The 19,727-nt window shown below is 40.3% G+C and overlaps 1 protein-coding gene across 1 annotated transcript in view; it reads left to right on the forward strand.

Annotated features, from left to right (window-relative positions):
- Positions 1-677: 677 nt before the first annotated feature.
- MDN1 (midasin AAA ATPase 1) overlaps positions 678-19,727 on the forward strand; it is a 102,174-nt gene continuing 83,124 nt past the window's right edge. The window contains exons 1-10 of the mRNA XM_069851305.1: positions 678-779; positions 8,322-8,548; positions 9,157-9,381; positions 10,827-10,934; positions 11,013-11,205; positions 13,151-13,363; positions 13,592-13,723; positions 15,200-15,303; positions 16,933-17,047; positions 18,865-19,058. Coding sequence (XP_069707406.1) covers positions 678-779; positions 8,322-8,548; positions 9,157-9,381; positions 10,827-10,934; positions 11,013-11,205; positions 13,151-13,363; positions 13,592-13,723; positions 15,200-15,303; positions 16,933-17,047; positions 18,865-19,058 — 1,613 coding nt within the window. The remainder of the gene's footprint in view (positions 780-8,321; positions 8,549-9,156; positions 9,382-10,826; positions 10,935-11,012; positions 11,206-13,150; positions 13,364-13,591; positions 13,724-15,199; positions 15,304-16,932; positions 17,048-18,864; positions 19,059-19,727) is intronic.

Here is a 19,727-nt window from a genome sequence, read left to right on the forward strand (position 1 = left end):
GGGACGAGAGGCAGCCCCGGCCGGTCTCCCGGGAAGCCCGAGGTTCAGGTCCGGCTCCTGCGCGCGGCGAGCCCCCCCCTGGAGCGCGTTGGATCCGCCCCCCGGCGCCGTGATCTGGCTGCGGCGCCGAGGAAACGCCAACGTAGCGCCGGCCGCTTCCTCCCGAGCCCGAACCGGCTGCTGTCCCGGCCGCCGCGCCGAGGACTGAAAGGGCTTCAAGGGCGAGTGCCCTGGCTACAGCGGCTCTGAACTCCGCGGGAGTTTGGGAGCAGCGAGGGGAGCCCCCCGCGCGAGCTTCCAGCACCCCGAGAAAGCAGGAGGAACTCGCTCGACTCCCGGGCACAGCTATCCTCCGCGGAGGGGGAGGCTCGTTGGAGACTACATCTCCCGGCACGCACGGGGGCCCCGGCCGAGGGGGCGGGCAGGCGCTGCGCGGAAGCCGGGCACGCCGGGAGTTGTAGTTTATGACTGGCGACGACCGCGTCGGAGCGGGGCATGCCGGGAGTTGTAGTCGCGTGTGCGGCGGGGGCGGGCGCGGCGACGTCGCGGACGGGTGACGTTGTGCGGCGGGGCGGAAGCTGGCGCTGAGCGGCGGCGCCTCCGCCTCGCTCCCCACGTGCCGCGCCGCCCGGGCCGCTCCCGGCGCTCCGGCGTGAGGGGGAAAGGGGGGGAGGAGGATGGCGGGCGACCTGCGGTTCCGACTGGCGGAGCCGCTGCAGCTGGTGGCGCGCAGGAACGAGAAGAGCAGCGCGGAGCTGAGCCGGTTCCTGGCGAAGCAGGTGAGCGGGCGGAGCGGGGCTCCGCCGTCCTGCCTTTCCCCTCGCCTCCCCGCTCGCTCTCTCCCTTCTTCCCCTACGCGCTCGCGGCTGTTTCTCCCTCTCCCCACCCCTTTCGGGGTTGTGCGAGTGGAGCCCCGCGGGGCTGCCCCGCTCCTGTTCCCTCGGGGGGCTGCATTCTGCCCTCAGTGCGGATCTGCGGTGTGGGCAGCTTTGGGGCCTCCAAATCCGTGTTTCTGTTTGAGTGTTTGGGGGCAGGTCGGATGGGCAGCCTGGCCTGGTGGGAGGTGTCTCTGCTCAGGGCAGGGGGGTTGGAATTAGATGGTCTTTAAGGTCCCTTCTAAGCCAAACTATCCTATGATTCTATGTGTGTTTAGGAGAGGCTGGTTATCTCCTGTCCTCTTGTACCCCTCCCGCTGTATTTCCTCGGGAGGCATTTAGTCCTGCAGTGAAAACCCGTGGTACCTTCAGTCTGCCCTGTTGTGGGGCTGTACAAGGGCAACAGCAAGAGATTGCGTGTCCTTTCAAGCACTGAGTTGGTTTCTACTCCCTTAGCTGCAGCACGTTACCCTGATGTTATTTGCTGTCTTCTCTAATTGTTTTCGTGTAAGGTAAAACCATGGAGAACTGGGTATTCTACAGTTTATTTTCTTTTTTTCAGTTACTGTACTGCCTTGTAAACGTGTTCCTGCTTTAATGGTTTTATGCTTTGGCTGCTTTAACTGTGAAAAGCAGGACTGCTTTCTAGGAGCATTAAGCCCCAGGTAGTTTCTGCATCTGCAACACTTGGGGGGCAATAACAGGGTATCAACACATGAGATGTCATTTTATCAGTACTTTTTATGATTAAGCTGCTAAAGCCCCCAAGTTATGGGACTCAAAATCCATGTTTCTGTTGGAGTGTCTAGGAAATGTCCTTTCAGGGAGTGTGAGAGGAGCCTCGCAAGGCTGGTCCTCTCCTGTCCTCTTGTACCCCTCCCATTGCATTTCCTCGGGAGGCATTTAGCCCTGCAGTAAAAACCTGTGGTACCTTCACTGTGCCCTGGAGCGAGGCTGTACGAGGGCGGCAGCAAGAGATTGCACGTCCTTGCTAGCACTGAGATGATTTCTAGTCCCTTAGCTGCAGCGTGTTACCTTGATGGTATGTGGTATCTTCTTTAATTGCTTTAAACCAGCACGTGGAGTAAAAGGCTGAAGGACTGGATTTTCTACAGTTTGTTTCCTTTTTTTTCGTCATTGTGATGCAGCAAAAATGTGTTATTACTTTGGTTTTATGCTTTGGCTGCTTTAACTGTGGAAAGCAGGTCTGCTTTCTGGAAGAGTTAAGCCCTAGGTAATTTCTGAATCTGTAATACTTAGAGAAGTGTAATAATAGGATATCAGCACATCAGATGTCACATTGTTAGTACTTTTCATGATAGAGCTTTTGAAGCTGCCAAGTTATGGGACTCAAAATCCATGTTTCTGTTTGAGTGCCTAGGAAATGTCCCAGTTGTTTGAAGATGAAAAAAGATGAAAAGTCTATTTTTTTTTTTCTGAATATTTGCTTTCAGTCTGAATTGCTGCATCTTATTTATGGTTGGGGCAGGCTTTCATGCTGGTAGTCAGTAGTCAAGGTTCCCTATTGGTAGGCAGATGGCTTTTTCTTCTGTCACTGTAAATCATAAGATCAAAGAAAAATTGATGTGAATATGTATTCCTGTGTTTGAGTTGATGGCAATTGGTGGGAAGCAGTGATGAAGAACTGCTGTTCAAGAGAAAGAGCTAAGAAATAGAGAAGGGATGATGCAGATATGTGATGTAGCCGACAGAATGGTGGACCAGAAGTGAGTCACCAAGATCTGAGACTGGGAAGGAGACTAAGCCCTTTCCTTTCTGGTGACTGTTTTGAGAGATATGCCTCAGGTTTAGAAGTCTTGCTAGGTGGAAATTGTTAAAGACTAATTATAGAGAGAGAGTCTAGTACAGCACATTAATGAGCAATGACATGTCATTTTGAAAACTGAGTTGCTGTTTCCAAGCTTTGAGGCTACAGATCTGGGAGAACGTTAGGGTTATCTTGCCACTGAACAGCCACTAGATCCAGTCATGGTGCCTGGTCTCCCACCAGTGGATTCGTGTCTAACTTAGTAAACGTGTTCTGGAAATTCAGACCTCTGTTTGCCCTGCTGCTTCACTGTATTTCTGGCAACTAATTTCTTTAGTATTCCAGAAGTTTCTACTGATGGAACATACCCACCACAGCTCAGTAAGGAACAGCATTTTGAGATTAATAGTAAGGCACTGTTTATTTCGTGATCTTGCTCTCTGTACTTCAATATGTGATAAAAATAGAGCCTTCTATGTAGATGTCCACCATTTAACTCTGCAGAGGTACAGGAAATTTCTGTGCTTTTAAGTGAGGAAAATGGGATGAAAAGCTCTCTAAACCAGTCTTTGTTTCCTGCCCTTCTATTTTTGGATAATTTAAGCAAACTGTATAAGCAGTAGGGCTCTGCAAACTGCTGGAATGTGCTTTTGGTTTTGTTACCAAAGGTCTGTTTAAATAAGAACATCTTCCTGCCTAGAATGCCAAATTCAGATTTTGTGCAAACGAAATATTTTTGCTCCCTATGATAGTTGAAATGGTCTTAGGAATGAGACTTCATTGGAAAAATATCCTTATTGGTAGCTGCCCCTTCCCATACACTGCAGTTTTAAGTGCTGTACATGTACTAAAAGATATAAATTAAAAAAATCCTGACCCGTTTGGGTATTTTCTGCCTGTGGAACCGTTTTAAGTGAGCTGGAGATCTTGAGCCCACCATTCTAAATCTCTTGCTCTATTCTGTTGGTGTTTCAGCTTGCCATCCTTCATTTTGCCTTTCTTTTTTTCTGTGTCGGAGTGAGAGTTGTTGTAGTAGTAATGCTTAGCTCTTATTTATAGCCCTTCAGCCACAACATTTTATGGCAAGTTCCTTTATTCCTTTATTTTAATGTGTCAGGAAAAAGAGATGACCGAGCTGTCCCAGGTTTACCCAACTACTCGTCAGCTGTCCGAAAAATGTCCTGACATCCTGGCAACTAAAGCAGACTGGGTTTTTTTTTCCGTGAAATAAGACTTCCACTCTTTGTTTGAAAGATTAATTAGGCTTTACATCATTTAGCATTATGAATAAGGAAGGTATGTTGCACTTCTTTTATCCTAGAGTGTGTTCTCACCTCGCCCTGCTTCTAGTTTTTGAAGAGCTGTGATTTTTGGGAAACAGCGTGTTAATAAATACATTGATTGTTACAAGAAGAATGCAGGTTCGTCTTTTGCTTTATCTTACTGAACAGGACACCTGCCAAAATCAGTGGTCCTAGTCTGTTCTCTTTTTGCTGATTCTGAAGGCCAAGCCACGCCTCGCTCTTTCTTGCTTCTCTTATCCTGAATCTAGGGAGCGTGCTGATGTGGAAGATCTGTTCAGCTTTCCTGCAGAGGATATGGACATCACACGACCAATATGATCTAGTGAAGCCGTTTTATTCAGCGTTCACAACACATTTATACCTCTCTTAGCAGAGGCAAGCCATGGTGTTAGAAACTGATTCGTCAGTTCTCCTTTAGCTGTAAACAATCATTGTTTACATACATTATTATGCTTTCCCATGAGAAATGGCTATGTGAGCACCCTGGTCTACAAAGTAACAAGTCAAGGACTACTGAGGAAAGCGTCCTGTGGGAAGTGAGAGGAGTACAAGACAGAGCAACTTTTTAATAATACAGAGAGAAACCTTAAAGGCAACGTGTCCTCTACAGTAACTAATTCTTTTGCAAGGCTAACTTTATTCAGGTGCAAAAGCTGGGTTGTGCACGTCTAAATATCTGTGCCCATTTTGATCTAAAAACTCCTCAACACTTTCCCACCCAGTGGAAGACTTCAGAAGAAGGATTAATATTGGATCATCTTGCCAAAATGATTACTGCTGTATAGCTGAGCAGCAGAACTGTTGCATGAGGGAACAGAGCTGAGAACGTGTTCCTGTGTTAGAAGGGAAGGATTTCCCACTTGTGGCTCTTGCGCCCTTCCACCCTTTAGAAGTGTCCGGTTGTTAAATCTGTGCATGGTGTAATGTTCTGTGGAAGCACCTGTGAGCCATGTAGCTTTCACGGAGGCCCAGACTGTTCCTTGCCATGATCCTTTCTCTTAGTAATCTTGGGGTTTTTATTGAGCTGGTTCTTCATAAGTATTTCTGTACCTTGTGAGTAAATGTACTGTACAGTGTGGGAAGGAGATGTGCAACATACTGCTAGAGGAGCAGTATGGATCTTGTTTGCCTTCAGGTCTCAGTCCTAGCTGAGTGTTTCTGTTTAATGTCACTTTCATTAATAATACACAATGTGTATATATTCAGTATTTGGAGGAACAGTCTTTCGTGATGCTTTCTTAAAGCAGCTGTTTTGAAGTGTGGATGCAGACTTACTGTCCCGGTTTTGAACACTAGAATGAGATGCTTTCCAATCATCTGTCCTTTGGTGCTGATGGGGGTAGTTGGGTACTTCACAAAGCTGCCTTTAGTTAGAAATCCCCTCTGACAGTGTTCTTGTCTATAAGGTTTTTAATTTAGACTCTGAAGAGCTCTGAAATCAAACAGGCAGTCTCTTTGTAGAATGAGAAAGCTGCCACTGTGATTTTTTGAACTGTTCTATGCGTCCTAAGGGTTCTGTACACAATGATTAAAAAACTACTTACTCTCACAAAATTGCTAATGGAATGGATTTGTTGTGCAGCAGTCATGTAACTACAGAATATTACTGAGTTAGTCACATTACTTACTTACTATTTTATTGTTAATCAGAGCTTTCAATATCAAATAAAAGGAACAGTTAACAAATTAAGCATCTTGTTGTGCCTGTTTGGGTAGCCAAAGGATGTAACAACTGGTTTGGAAACTGAAGAGTTGTTTGGGTTTTTTTCTTTGTTTTTTTTTACAGAGGAGTTTGTATCTAATTCTTTCAAGCCATGCTGCCTTTGAATTGCTTGTCTTATCATTTGCCACTCAAAATCTGATCCCCGGTAGTGAACACCGTCTTGCTTGCTCTGACGAATGCAGACCTTCAGCTCTATTTATAAAGCTTTTTTTTTTTGATGCTGCAATGATAGATGAGAGGAAGATAAACTTAATATGTTTTGTAAAAATAAACACAAAGCATTTAAGAAACTGCTTGCAATTAAATGTGGTGGGTTTGATGTTTGTAGTGTATATACACTTCCCCAGTTTCCCCAGTTTCTTATGGCGCTGTTAGGGAATTAATGTCTCTTCAAATTCAGGAGACTCAAGAATCTTGAACAAGCACGTCATATGTTCTAGAAGAATGTTGACAGTGGAGTATCATTAGGAGGTCACCTTTTCAAAGGTGATATGCAGGACCTCTGCAGTCTATTTGAGTGCACCCTTAGCAAGTAGAGTGCACCCTTAGCAAGTTTGCAGACGACACTAAGCTGGGTGGAAGTGTTGATCTGCTGGAGGGTCGGGAGGCTCTGCAAAGGGATCTGAACAGGCTGGACCGCTGGGCTGAGTCCAATGGCATGAGGTTTAACAAGGCCAAATGCCGGGTCCTGCACTTGGGGCACAACAACCCTGTGCAGTGCTACAGACTAGGAGAAGTCTGTCTAGAAAGCTGCCTGGAGGAGAGGGACCTGGGGGTGTTGGTTGACAGCGACTGAACATGAGCCAGCAGTGTGCCCAGGTGGCCAAGAAGGCCAATGGCATCTTGGCTTGTATCAGAAATGGTGTGACCAGCAGGTCCAGGGAGGTTATTCTCCCTCTGTACTCGGCACTGGTGAGACCGCTCCTTGAATCCTGTGTTCAGTTCTGGGCCCCTCACCACAAGAAGGATGTTGAGGCTCTGGAGCGAGTCCAGAGAAGAGCAACCAAGCTGGTGAAGGGGCTGGAGAGCAGGTCTTATGAGGAACGGTTGAGAGAGCTGGGGTTGTTTAGCCTGGAGAAGAGGAGGCTGAGGGGAGACCTCATTGCTCTCTACAACTACCTGAAAGGAGGTTGTAGAGAGGAGGGTGACGGCCTCTTCTCCCAAGTGACAGGGGACAGGACAAGAGGGAATGGCCTCAAGCTCTGCCAGGGGAGATTTAGGCTGGACATAAGGAAAAAATTATTCACAGAAAGGGTCATTGGGCACTGGCAGAGGCTGCCCAGGGAGGTGGTTGATTCCCCTTCCCTGGAGGTGTTTAAGGGAAGGGTGGACGAGGTGCTAAGGGGAATGGTTTAGTGTTTGATAGGAATGGTTGGACTCCGGTGGGTCTCTTCCAACCTGGTGATTCTATGATTCTATGATTCTATTTATCTTGTAACAATGAAAGCATCCCATCTACAGACCCAGGAGCAGGTTTTACCGAGTAACAAAAGTCAAGGAGAGACAGAAGTTGACTGCACGTGTTGCTGTAATGAAAGACCACCCGAATCAGGAGATACTTCTGCAGGAGTTTAGTTGTAGCTTGTTTTGTGTTGAAAGCTGACTTGCCTAGTGGTATTTACAACTATTTGCCCAGAAGGATAAAATCATCTTGATAGGATAAGGGTTCACTCAGCAAGGGAGAGGAGAGTAGGGTGGTCAAAGTTAAAGAGCAAAACTGCTACAGGGCAAATTCATAATAATGTTTTTTTGCAAACCAGCATTACTTATGCTGCATTATATGCCAAACATCACAGAAGAGGAGAGGTGCTTGGATAATAACATGAGCTTAAGGTCCTGAGAAATTGAAGCATAAGACAGAATAAATGGGTTGTTGTTCTTCAGTAACTAAGTTAGAAATGTTGGGGGGAGGGGGAAATGTAAGAGGGAGGTATCTTTTTGTGCTGGGTTGGGGGTTTTTTTCCCTGTTTTCCTAGCAGGTGTGAATATGTTTTCTGTCTATTTGACAGCCCGATTTTGTTTTGTGCTAAAGGACCGTTTTTGTACAAAAGCAAGAAATAAAAAAATCTCAACTTCAAATCTGCAGATACAGGCTGCTTCTTATAAAGAGTGTTGCTCACTATAATTGCTGTCAGAAACAGGGAAATACAGCAGTAATCATGATGGATTGATTGCTGTTTTTTTGAAAAGAGCTAGTGAACACGATGCAACTCAAACTTTTTTTTAAGAACTTAACTTCTGAAGTGTTTTGTGCTCTTTTGAGACCAAGCTGTTAAGTGAGAATTCTATTCAACAAAGATGTATTAGTTGTTATAACATTTTCCCTTTTTTTTATTTTAAAAATATTCACTCTATCTTTCAGCTTAAAATATAATTTTAGGATTTTTTGTGATTCCTTTGTAGTGTATTATTCTGCATGTCACTCATTCTGTTTTCCAGTTTTTCAGAATATGGAGAGTGTGTCAAGCAAGTACTTCCATCAGGAATTTTTGTCTTTGTGTCTTTTCTGGGGTTTTTTTTTGGTTTTTTTTTTTGGTATTTTTTTAAGATTTACTCCTGTATAATTCACTGCAAATCCCGCATAAATAGTTCTGAAGTTAGAAGTCCAAGTAATTTTCTGTTTAATCTGTGCTTGCTTTCCATTCCTCTAGATTTGGACTCACCAGGATAGACAATGCATCCTTGATACTTTAGCACAGTTATTACTGGATAAAGAATGTACTCTATTGATTGGCCGTCAAGTTCGGCCCATCTTGTTGGATCTGTTGGAAAGAAATGCAGAAGCCATTAAAGCTGGTGGCCAAATCAACCATGATCGGCACGAAAGGCTGTGTGTAGCCATGAGCAAGCTGGTTGCTGACCACCCTGATGTTTTGCCGTAAGTAATATTATGTCTCTTTGTGCAGTTCTTGAACTTAGGGAGTTCCTTCTTGTCAGTTTTCGCTGGTGGTGGTAAGTGGTGTTATAATTTGGATTGTCTCCCACAGTAACAAATGTGTTTCGAATTAAAAGAACGATTTAGAAAAAAATTAGTCTAAACCCCACATTATTTAAATTGCGTGGTAAGATCTCATGTGATTTTCATCTTAATGTTTAAAAGAAAAGCAAAACGGCTGGCATGAAAACTGCTCACAAACAAAATTCTGCATTTAATGTTGGACCTGCAGACCAGTAGAGTGAGTACAAAGTTATCTAAGCAGGAATTGGTATTACTTTTTCAGTAAACAATCAATCAGAGATGTCACCAAAGGTGGCAGTACCATTTCCTCTCAATAATTAAGTAACGATTTTTAATAAGATAAAGGATCTGTTGTCAGCCGATTGCTGAAGTGGTTGTCTTTCCCAAGAGTGGACAAAGTTAAATACGGGCCTTAGTTCTCAGTATACAGTCAATTAGTGTTCCAGGACCTCTGTCCTGACATTTTTATTAGTGGCTGTTTTCCTTTCTTTGAGCTTAAATATCTGTTTCATCTCTTTCTGACACAGATTTGCTTTGAGATATTTTAAGAATACATCACCAGTTTTCCAGAGGCTCTTCTTGGAGAGCTCAGATGCAAGCACAGTCCGATATGGGCGCAGACGAATGAAGTTGCGGGACCTCATGGAGGCAGCCTATAGATTTTTACAAAAGGAGCAATCAGTTTTCCGGGAATTATGGGATTGGAGTGTGTGTATTCCACTCCTAAGAAGTCATGACACTTTAGTCCGTTGGTGAGTTAAAATACCCAGATCCTCTCAATTGAAAAAGACTTATCTGTATTTTGACTTGTATTTTACAACGTTCAGATGCAATAAGAAAATCTTCAAATAATACTGAAAAAAATCTGTACCTGTGCTTCTTGATCTTTTGAAAACTGTAGTGACCCATCAGAGTGAAATGTAGGCTAGCTCCTAGCCATGCTTAAAACTATGATCTGAAGAATCTTTTCAAATAACTTCAGTTTGCCCAAGTGGGATTCATGGGAAATGGTGAATTTAGTGAAACGTTATGACTTCATGTCAACTCCAAACCTGTTAGTGTATTGTGTGTGTTCTAGCATGTTATACTAGAAGAAAGTAGAGGTGAATCTGCTCTCACTCCAACTCGCGTTACAACGGAGTATTATACTGTTCTGCATTGAGATCCTATTAATGAGCTGGTTTTTTTCCCTGTTACTTATATATAGACATCTCGGTGACTGCTTCCTAACTGGCCTTTTTGGAGACTTTGCATGTGGTTTTGGTCAGATGTTTAATGTTAGGTGACTTTAACCTAGTCATATAATCTGCTTTGTGAGTAGTAGTGTTGATAGGGCCTCTTATTTATTTAAGAAAAGGCCTTTACTCTAGTGGTCTTTTTCTTTTTTTTTAAAAAAAAATAACAATTTCAGAATTACATTGATAGCACGTAGTTTTAAAATAAGGTTTGTGATTTGAGAAGGACAGGAATAAGAATATTGTCAAATCTGTTGGGTGTTTATGAAGCTCTTATAGATTATTAGAACAAAACCCAGGATTTCTAATTCATTGACTAGAATTGATTTACGTGGTGTTCAGCTAATAGCGTTAAGTGAATAAATGAGCTGACTTAAATTTTGTCCTGAACCAGTTGTCTTCTGGCAGTATCTTTCCCACCAAACTCACTGAAAGCTTTGTTCTTACAAGCTAAAAGCAGTGGTATAATAATGAAAAGTGTATGCATAAATTGTGTTAAGTGTTCTTTTGTTGCAAGACAGCTTTATGTAGTAGTGAAGTCAACGCTTGCACTGAGGCTCGAGTTCACTGTTTGGGCTGTTTTAGAAATAGCATAAGATGGAAAACCAATCTGAAAGGGAAGTGGTAGGAGAAGGAAAAAATAATCATGCAAAGAATACTTGATTTTTGTTGTCTCCTGTTGACTTTCATTTTCTTTGAATAAGTGCTGTCCTTCTGCTATATTTCTGTTGATCATTCAGTCCTTTGGAGAAAGGTTAGCTATTTGATGTATAAATGATAGAGTATGCCATGATAGAATTGAGATTTTTCTCCTTATTTTTAAGAATGTTAAGCATAGCACCAAAATAATATCTATGAAGAAAGCTTTCTGCATATTTTTCCAAATGTGATATTTTGATTTATAATTTTGTCAAACTAAATTTCTATGTTTTGACATGTTTTGTTCTAAATATGATTTTTAGGTATACTTCAAACTGTCTTGCTCTGGTCACATGCATGAATGATGAGCATAAATTGTCCTTCCTGAAGAAGATATTCAACCCTGAGGAGCTGATACATTTCAGACTGAAGTAGGAACTTATAAAGTTTTGAGCACTATTTATTATTGTTGATGGCTTTCAGTTGAGCTAATATTATGGGTTTCACAGGCTTCTAGAAGAATCTCAGCTGCAGAATGTGGAACGAGCCCTTGTTTTGGCTAATCCAGACTCCTCATTTTGGCAAAAGGAGAAAGAACTGCAGTATACACAAGGACATATTGTGTCGAGCGACCTCTCTGCAAATGTAGTAGCTGTATGTGGTGTTGTGCTGCCTAGACTACAGCTTGTTTCTAAAGAGCAGGTATGTAACCCAGGGTTAAATCCAGACTGTTTTCCTTAAGAAACTCAAAGGCAGTGAACTGACTTTATTTTCCTGCTTAAATGGTGTTGGTAATATTGTGTGTCTTTAGCTTTCTTGATGGGTGCCATAAGCTAGTGTTGCATAATGTGACACTGCAAAGAAGCTCTGCAGTGGAATGAAGCAAAGAAGGCATCGTAGTGCTGTTAGTTTTATCTTCACGTGGCATGTACAAACTTTTCTTTCTACAAAAGAAAATTCAGCCTTACATAGTATCTTCAGCCCAAGATAGAGTGACCTTCCATAGCTGAGTAAAGTCTACCTACATTGAAGTAGTTCTTTGTACTATACAGGCATCTTATAAACAGCCTTTCTCCAAACATTTTTAGTTTTCCTCGTGAAAAAGAAAGAAAAAGAGACTGCTGCTTACGAGTTTAGAAGGCAGAGGAAGGGAGCAAGAACTGACTTTCTCCATTTTGTTTGACTTAACTAGTGCATTACAGTTTTATAAAATCCACCAAGGGCATTAAACGTTTTTGAACAAGAAGTATTTAACCTTTTTATTTTTCTTCTCTTGAGACCTAGTTCATCTTGAATTGTTCAGGTAGTTCATTGTAGCTGCAGCCAGTATTTTTGACTGTTCTTCTGCATTTGGCTACAATTTGAGCTTAGATGAGCATTTCTATTTGAATTTGCAGTGCTCATCTACAAATGAAGGACAAAGAAATGAATGAAGATTGCCAATGTTCATAATATCTTGAGTAGCAGAAGCAAGGAAAGAGGAATTTTCTCCTAAATTCTTCCCTCTCCCCACCCCATCTCCTGTAGCTGAATTTGCTGTCTTCTAGCTTGTTTTATAGGATTGAGGGTGTGGTTTGTAATTCATTGCAGCAGAGGGAACTGAACTGTTTGAGGAGGTTGTTATTCCTGTGCCAGCGCCATTGCCACTGCAATTGTGCTGAAGCTAGGCCATGCTATAAACTTTTGTCAGTGGCAGAGGAGAGAACTTCCCCAAAAGGCATCCTTTTGTTTTTTAATAGCCATGGGTATTTCATTGATCTGGAATACAGTGTAGTTCCAGTTGCACTGGGGTTACGGTGACAGCTGAGGAGGTCTGATGAAACTGCAGAGGCAAACTGAGGAAAGGCAGATACTCTTGAAAACTAGTATTGTTACTAGAGAAGGAAATGAAAGTATATCTGAAAAGAAGGTCAAACGTGAAATACAGGATGCTCATTTTGTTGTGGTATGTACTCCAGTTTTTCTCTGTGACTTTTGACAGGAAAGTGCTAATCTTTACCATATACTGATATGTAAGTGACTGTAGGAGAGTAAAAAATATTTGGAAAGTATCTGTAGTGTTGATTAACTACCATCGAATATACTGTATCTGTTGGCATTTGAATAAAATAAAAATGTTACCGAATTTACCTTTTTATCCTCCTTCCATATGCATTGAATTTAATGATTTTATAAATATGAATTTTTTGAATTTTTTAAATTTTCTTTCTGCCTGTGTAGAAAGAAATAAATACAACACTTCTGCTTAAATATTCATATGTGCATCATCTGAGTCTAATTGCTGTTTCATTTGTGTTGTGATTTGGATCCATTGTCATGATTTAATTTGACTTATTATTGCAAATTGTATTTGATTGATGTGTGTTGTGATTGAATAGTTACCATACCTGTACTAATAACTTAGCGTGAACTCCCTTTGGGAACAAATGGTACATATAATTTATTAAATGTTTTGCCTATAGTAGGTTTTTGATTAAATCTATTTTAATATCTGTCATTATATACAGCTTTACAATCCTTTATTTTATGTGATATGTGTTGACAGATCTGTAGACTAGAATTTTCTAGTTGTCAGACTTGCTTTCCTGACTGTTCTGTATTGTACAACTGGTACAGTGTAGTAACTCAGATTTTATGTTTTTAACAGGAAGGTAACACTAGCCATTTCGTTTTGGTTGAATCTGCCTTCACAAGTCTTCAAAACCTTGCTATTGCTGTAGCATATCAGAGTCCTGTTTTATTAGAAGGACCAATAGGATGTGGCAAAACGTTTTTAGTTGAACATTTAGCAGCTGTTACAGGAAGAACGAAGCCACCTCATATTTTGAAAGTCCAACTTGGGGATCAAACTGATAGTAAGGTAACTGATAAAGTTGTTTTATGGTAGGATGATCAAACATAATTTTAACTTAAAGCATGAACTTAAGTTCCTAATGAGGTACTGTTTAAGTTTTCATCAAAGACTTCACAACCCCCAAATCTATAGTGTTGCTCTTAATTATTGCTGGCAAGAAATAAATGTTTTCACTCTGAGTTTTTAAGGGATGTAATGAACAGGCCTCTAATTTACTGATTGTTTCTGGCATAGACGCTACTTGGAATGTACCGTTGTACAGATGTTCCAGGGGAGTTTGTATGGCAACCTGGAACCTTGACGCAAGCTGTTACCAAAGGTCACTGGATACTTCTGGAGGACATTGATTATGCCCCTCTGGATGTGGTACGTAGGTTCAAGTTTGCTGTAAAGTAATGGAGTTAAGGCCCATGTGAGCAGTTTTTGGAGTCTAAGTGTTGTGAGTTCTGCTGCAGCATGCTGGAAATACTACCCCTCTGAAAAGGGTGAAAAAGAATTACGTGTGCTGTCTTCTTTCACGTATTGGCACGCTGTCTTCATGCACGCTGCAGTAGTTTTTGTCATTGTTTTAGAGTAGTCATGACACTATCATTGATGCCACGTTTCATTTTGAAGATTTGACTTGACACTCATTTATCTTTTAAGTCATGTTTTAGTATTTGAAAATAGATGTGGCTCTGAGCACCAGTGAACATAATCACTGTATTAGAGTGGTGCTGATAATAAGATTTTTTTATAGTGTTTTGTCATACAGTTTTGGGTTGGTTTTTTTTTTCTTCCTTACATATTTCTTACCTCAGAGCATTTTTTAAATCCAAGCCAGTATGCTCTGGTTTTTTTAACAGATTTCCTGTTTTTAGCTCCAGAACTACTACTTGTTAAACTGTCATCCTTCCCTTTTGAAGTAATGACTGTTGAAAGCATGTCTTCTGCAAGGACGATGTCATAGAGATATTTTTCTATATAGATCTGCTGGATGTTCTGCAAATGTTTTCTTTCATATCTGTTCTATAAAGCATTTCCTTCGTGTGACTAAATAACCTGACAGCTTGTTTATTGGGTTCTAGCCTTCTGAATAGGACATTTATGAGAAAGCCGAGAAATACTGATTACGTATACTAGATTTTTTCATTTTGAGAGGGTCATGTGCTTACTTGCTTCTGTGGACTCAGCTCATTGCACTTACCATAAGCATGTCCTGAGTAGTAACCTGCACTCAGCGATCCCTTTCTTCAGGTCCTCCCTGTGGACATCCTGTCTCCTTTCTCTGTATCAAAGTCATTGTGCTTGCCTCCCTTTGGTCTTAGCTCCTTTTTTTCCTTCTACCATTATTACTGTCCTCCTGCATGGAAGGATAGATTCTTCAAATAGGTACTGAATTCTCCTGGGGTAACAGGGTATACACTGAAAAATCGTTATGTTTAAGAATGAAAACTGAGATATAGGTCATATTTCTTTAGGAAGATAAATAAAATAAGGCTTCTGATGCTTCTAAGGAGAAAGTATCTAGTAATTGACTTGACAGTTCAAGATAAATAGTTTTGATTTGGGCTTGCATTTCAAATAATGTTATTTCTATTCTCTTCTATTAAATCTGGATACAGGAGAAAGATGATAGGGAAACATTACACCTGTGACTTCTGGTGTTGGTTAAAATTACAGGAGACTCCACAATTCCAGCACTTGGAAGTGCCGTCTGCAGGAATGGGAGTTGCTGATAATGTAGTGGTGCTTTGGGGGAGTATGCTAGCATCTCAAGCGTGAAATGAGTGTGGGTGGGTGTGCTGTGTGTTAACGTTTCACAAAAAAAAAAGCTTGTATAAATTTTCTTCTCTTCTCCAGATCTCTGTGCTGATTCCTCTTTTGGAAAAACGAGAGTTGGTAATTCCTGGTCGTGGTGACTGTTTAAAAGTAGCATCAGGATTCCAGTTTTTTGCAACCAGGAGGTAGGCATGTAAAGTTAAATGTGGGTAAAAGCGTGGATATCCTATTTTTAAGTCAAAGACAGCAAGTGCAAGATACTGGGGCAGGAGTATTTTAGCAATTCCCAATTAATGAGCAATAGAAGTTGTGAAAGGATTTTTTTTTCATTTTAGGGCAATCTTCTGTTACTACTGGGTGAACCCTACAAAACCAGCCCTTCACCAAAACAAAATACCACTCTCAGCAATTAAAGTGTGAAAAAGGCTTATGATTTATTTTCACAAGGTGTCTCAACTTGTTAGTTTTAACAGCACTTGTGTAAAATATTCTAAGTTTTGCTGATATTGGGGTGGTTGGTAATCTTGACTATTGAATGTGATTGGTTTCCTTGGCTTTGTTTTTCATTCCACCTCCTTGAGCAGTTGTATACATGTTACTTGGAAGAATTTTTTTTTTAAGAACTTCATAAATAACTTTTAACTGAACCCTGTGTCTATAACAGGATAAAGTTATTTTATTTGGGAATCTTGGAAGATAAATAGAAGAAAATTTTTTTTTTAGAAAATCCAGTTTGTGAAAATCTTGTGTCGGTATAAAAGTTTGTGATGTTTTCTAAGCAGAAAATAAGATTTTAGGTATTCTCCCTGACAGTTTCACTGTGGTAATGGTTCATGCATCAGATGTCAAAATGTCTTGTATATTAGGACACAAAATTGTGTCAAGATTAAAGATTAGGATCTCTGGAAGGGCAATGGTTAGATGGTTTTCAAATGTTTTGTAATTTCCTCAAAGCCTAATAATTTTTCCTGCTTTTGTCTTCTTTCCATAAATTTTTTATTTTCTTTATCTGGTCTGTTTTTTCTGGAGTTGATTTTTTTTGGATTCAACTTGCTTTTGATTGCCTCATCTAAAAATCATCTTTTTCTGTTTACTTGGTCAACAGTTTGTATAACAGCGTATTATAGTTTCTGTTGATTTGTTAGAGCAGATTCAGTAAGTGAAATACTATTTAACCAACCTCCCAACAACAACAAAACCAAAAATCAAACCAAAACCCCAAGCCCAGACAGCACACAAACCCACCAGAAACCTGGTATGTAACGCTTTGCCTGTGCAAGGCTAATTCCACCATGGGTGTAATACCTGAATGCTTAGTTATTTGTTCATTTAAAAAAAAAAAAAAACAAGTATGGAACAAAATATATGATGTAAAGAACTGTGAGCTTGATGAGGGAGGAAAAATAATGGGACTGGAGACAGTTTCCCTGCATCTCTGCAGGAGAGCATGGATCCTTTATCATCTGTGGAAGGTATTTCCCAGGCCACCTCTGTCAGGCTTTCCTCTTTATCAGAAGCAACATACAGAATCCTCTGTATTCTTAAATTATCATCTCTCATCTTTCTGTAAGTAGCTGCAATGAGACTTTTGCACTACAGCATGAAAAACACTATGATAAAAAACCCTGACAATTTGAAAAGCAGAGATAGTAAGGTACGTGACAATACGGTGGCAAACGGAGTACTCTAAGTATGCACACTGTGCTGTAGCAGCAGCATGCAACGTGTTCTTTGATGTACAGGAGCGCACTGAAAATGTTGAATTGTTCTGCAAGACACAACATGCTGTGTTTCTTCATGTTATTTTGACTTAGGATGTTCAGTTGTGGTGGAGGTTGGTACAGGCAGCAAAGCGGCCATGCTGCTCTTCTGGACAAACACTGGACCAAAATACATCTGGATAACATGAGCAAAGGAGAACTCAAGGAGGTATGGTGTCTGTTGCTTTATTGTGGTGCATCAATAGCTCTTGCAATTAAGAGTAATAAATGTTTTGCAGTAATACATTTGATCCATATTTTTATCTTCAAGTTCCACAATACACCCTTATTTTGGATTTGTCCTACCGATTTTAAATATATATAAATGGGCACCTTGCCAAAAGAATTTGAAGTGAATTGGACAAAGATTAATAGAACTTGCATTGGCAAACAAGTTTCTGCTTTGAATGGGTCTATGAATCGAATTACTTTTGTCATTTTGTAGCCCACACAGATTTAAAAACAGAGAGAAAAAGTAAAAAAAAAAAAATTGAGCTTTCTCCAGTCTTTTGCTTCTGAGCTTTGAGATGAAAAGTAGTTTCTTACTTGTTAATTACAAATAACTGTTCCTATTGACGTGTTCTGTTAGCATCTCTAGGGAATGTTTGCTTTGTGTAGTTCCTGAAAAAAAACAAAGTAGCCCATGGCTTTAATTAAAGTAGAATTAATAGAATTCTCTAGAGATTCTCCTTGTGATACAGAGCTTCAGAAGAGGATCCAGTTTTTTAAAGAGCCTTGCCTAAGGCAAAAGGAGACAGTGAACAGTGAACAGTCTGTAGCAGAAAAGTAGAGGAGAAAGTTCTGAATTTTCTAGAATGAAAAAGGTAGTTTTTTCAATAGTATTCATTCAGTCCTTGGAACTCGTTTGGCAGCCAGCGCAGTTGTGAATGACCCTAAATATCTGTGTTTTTCCATTTTGGCATTTGTCAGCCAGTTGTTAGGAATGGGGCAAGAGCAGCACTTATTTCATACTTGCAGATTTCATTGGAGGGGACGCAAACAGATTCATGGGGAGGTCTCTGCAGGTAGTTTGCTGCAGATACGCATACTTGTCTGCTGTAGAGGCTTCTACTACAAGTAGTAGATTCATGTGGGCAGGAATTCTAGGCAGCAGTATTACAGAAGGTTGTCTGGCCAAACTGATGTCAAAGATGACCTCCAGAAAGGATTAATATTCAAATAAAACTTGGCTTTGGGCTCAAAACCTTAAGCAAAAAGGAGGCTTTGTTGTTAAATGTGTCATGTATCACTAGGTTCTTTTAGTTATTTTTTTTGTAACTGTTTAGCTCAAATCACAAAAATAAATAAATTGAACACTGTGCAAGATTCTTTACTAGTAGTAGAAGACGACACACTGGTAGAAAACCATTTACTTGATTTGAAAGTAGACTCATGTTCTTTTGGTTAATCTTAAAAGTCAGTTTGTCAGTGTAGGACCTGTGTTCCTGGCCTGTATCTGGGAAAATCTTATTTTGGGAAGAAATAATTTTGATTGGCAAGCTTTAATGGAGAGAAATGAGCTGCAAGGAAACTACAGAAGAAGAATTAGCTCCTTAATGTGGCTTTGTCAGCACAGTAAATAGACAATTTGAATGCTCAAAAAAATCCAGTAATAAAAAGGAGGACAGGAGGTAAAACTTTTATCAGTTGTAAAGTTGTATGATCATGATTTGAGTTTACTTAGGGTTGTATATATCTTTTGTTCTTCCCGTTGCTATTTGTGCAAATATATTTATTAGATGAATTAGAGTGGAGTTAAGTTAGCACAAATCACTTTTGGCGTCAAAATGCATAGACAAGTCAATTACTTCGGTTTTCTTCAAATGAGAAGTTACAAGAGAGCGGTTTTGTGCAGCTTGCTAGCTTGAATGTCTGTTGAAGTGTATCCTATTAACATTTGGAGGACTGGTGATTTCCTTCCAATGCTGAAGTTTTTTTTGGTGATGTTTTATTGTTGGTTGTTTTTTTGTTGTTGTTTTTTTCCAGATTCTTCAAAGAAGATACCCCAACCTTGCTCTTGTAACTGATCACTTGCTAGACATTTACATTCACCTTACGGGAGACAAGTATCAGGCATCAGAAAACAATGCTTCTGGCAGCAGGCGCATACCAGAAGATTCATCAGAATCAATATCAGAAAATAGGAAACCAAATCTGGAAGGGCGAGAACTCTCTCTAAGGTTGTCTTGCCTTATATGTTTATTGGAAGGAAGTTTAGTCAACTAGCTGCAGAGATAGAAGGGTTTATTTTTGTTATTTTTCTTAATTTTTTTTAAAATAGTGGTAAAAGCTTGAATAAAATTAAACTACAATTTCATAAAAACTGTAAAAATCCTTTTTTCATTTAAAAATAATGATTAATGTATCTTAAATATCAATCTGGACTGTTTAGGGCTTCCTATTTGCTATAAATTTTTTTTTTTTTTTAGGAAAATCTGTAGGTTTTGTTATATGTGGTACTGAATTGGTATCAAGCCATATGGATTACTTCTGAATTCATTTTAACACGTAATGCCAATTATACTACTTGGGGACTGTTAAATGAAATGTACTGTGTGATGGTCTCATAATAGCTAATAGACAGCATTTTTAGCAGTTCTATACATTTGCTTATTTAGATAACTTCCTATTAGATGCAGTGTTTTAACTTATATATGACTGGAAATTGAGATCTGTAGCATCCTAATCATTTCAGAATTTTTATGGTGAAGTACAGCTTGATGTTTGGTTATTTCTTCCTCTCATACCAAATGTCAGTTCTACTCATTTGGGATTTCTGTAACCAGTAGTGCTTGGTGTATTAGTCAGTTAATACTAGGTGTGGCTAGCACCTGGTATTTTGGTGAAGC

This window comes from Phaenicophaeus curvirostris, chromosome 2, assembly GCF_032191515.1.
Source record: "Phaenicophaeus curvirostris isolate KB17595 chromosome 2, BPBGC_Pcur_1.0, whole genome shotgun sequence".
Lineage (NCBI taxonomy): Eukaryota > Metazoa > Chordata > Aves > Cuculiformes > Cuculidae > Phaenicophaeus > Phaenicophaeus curvirostris.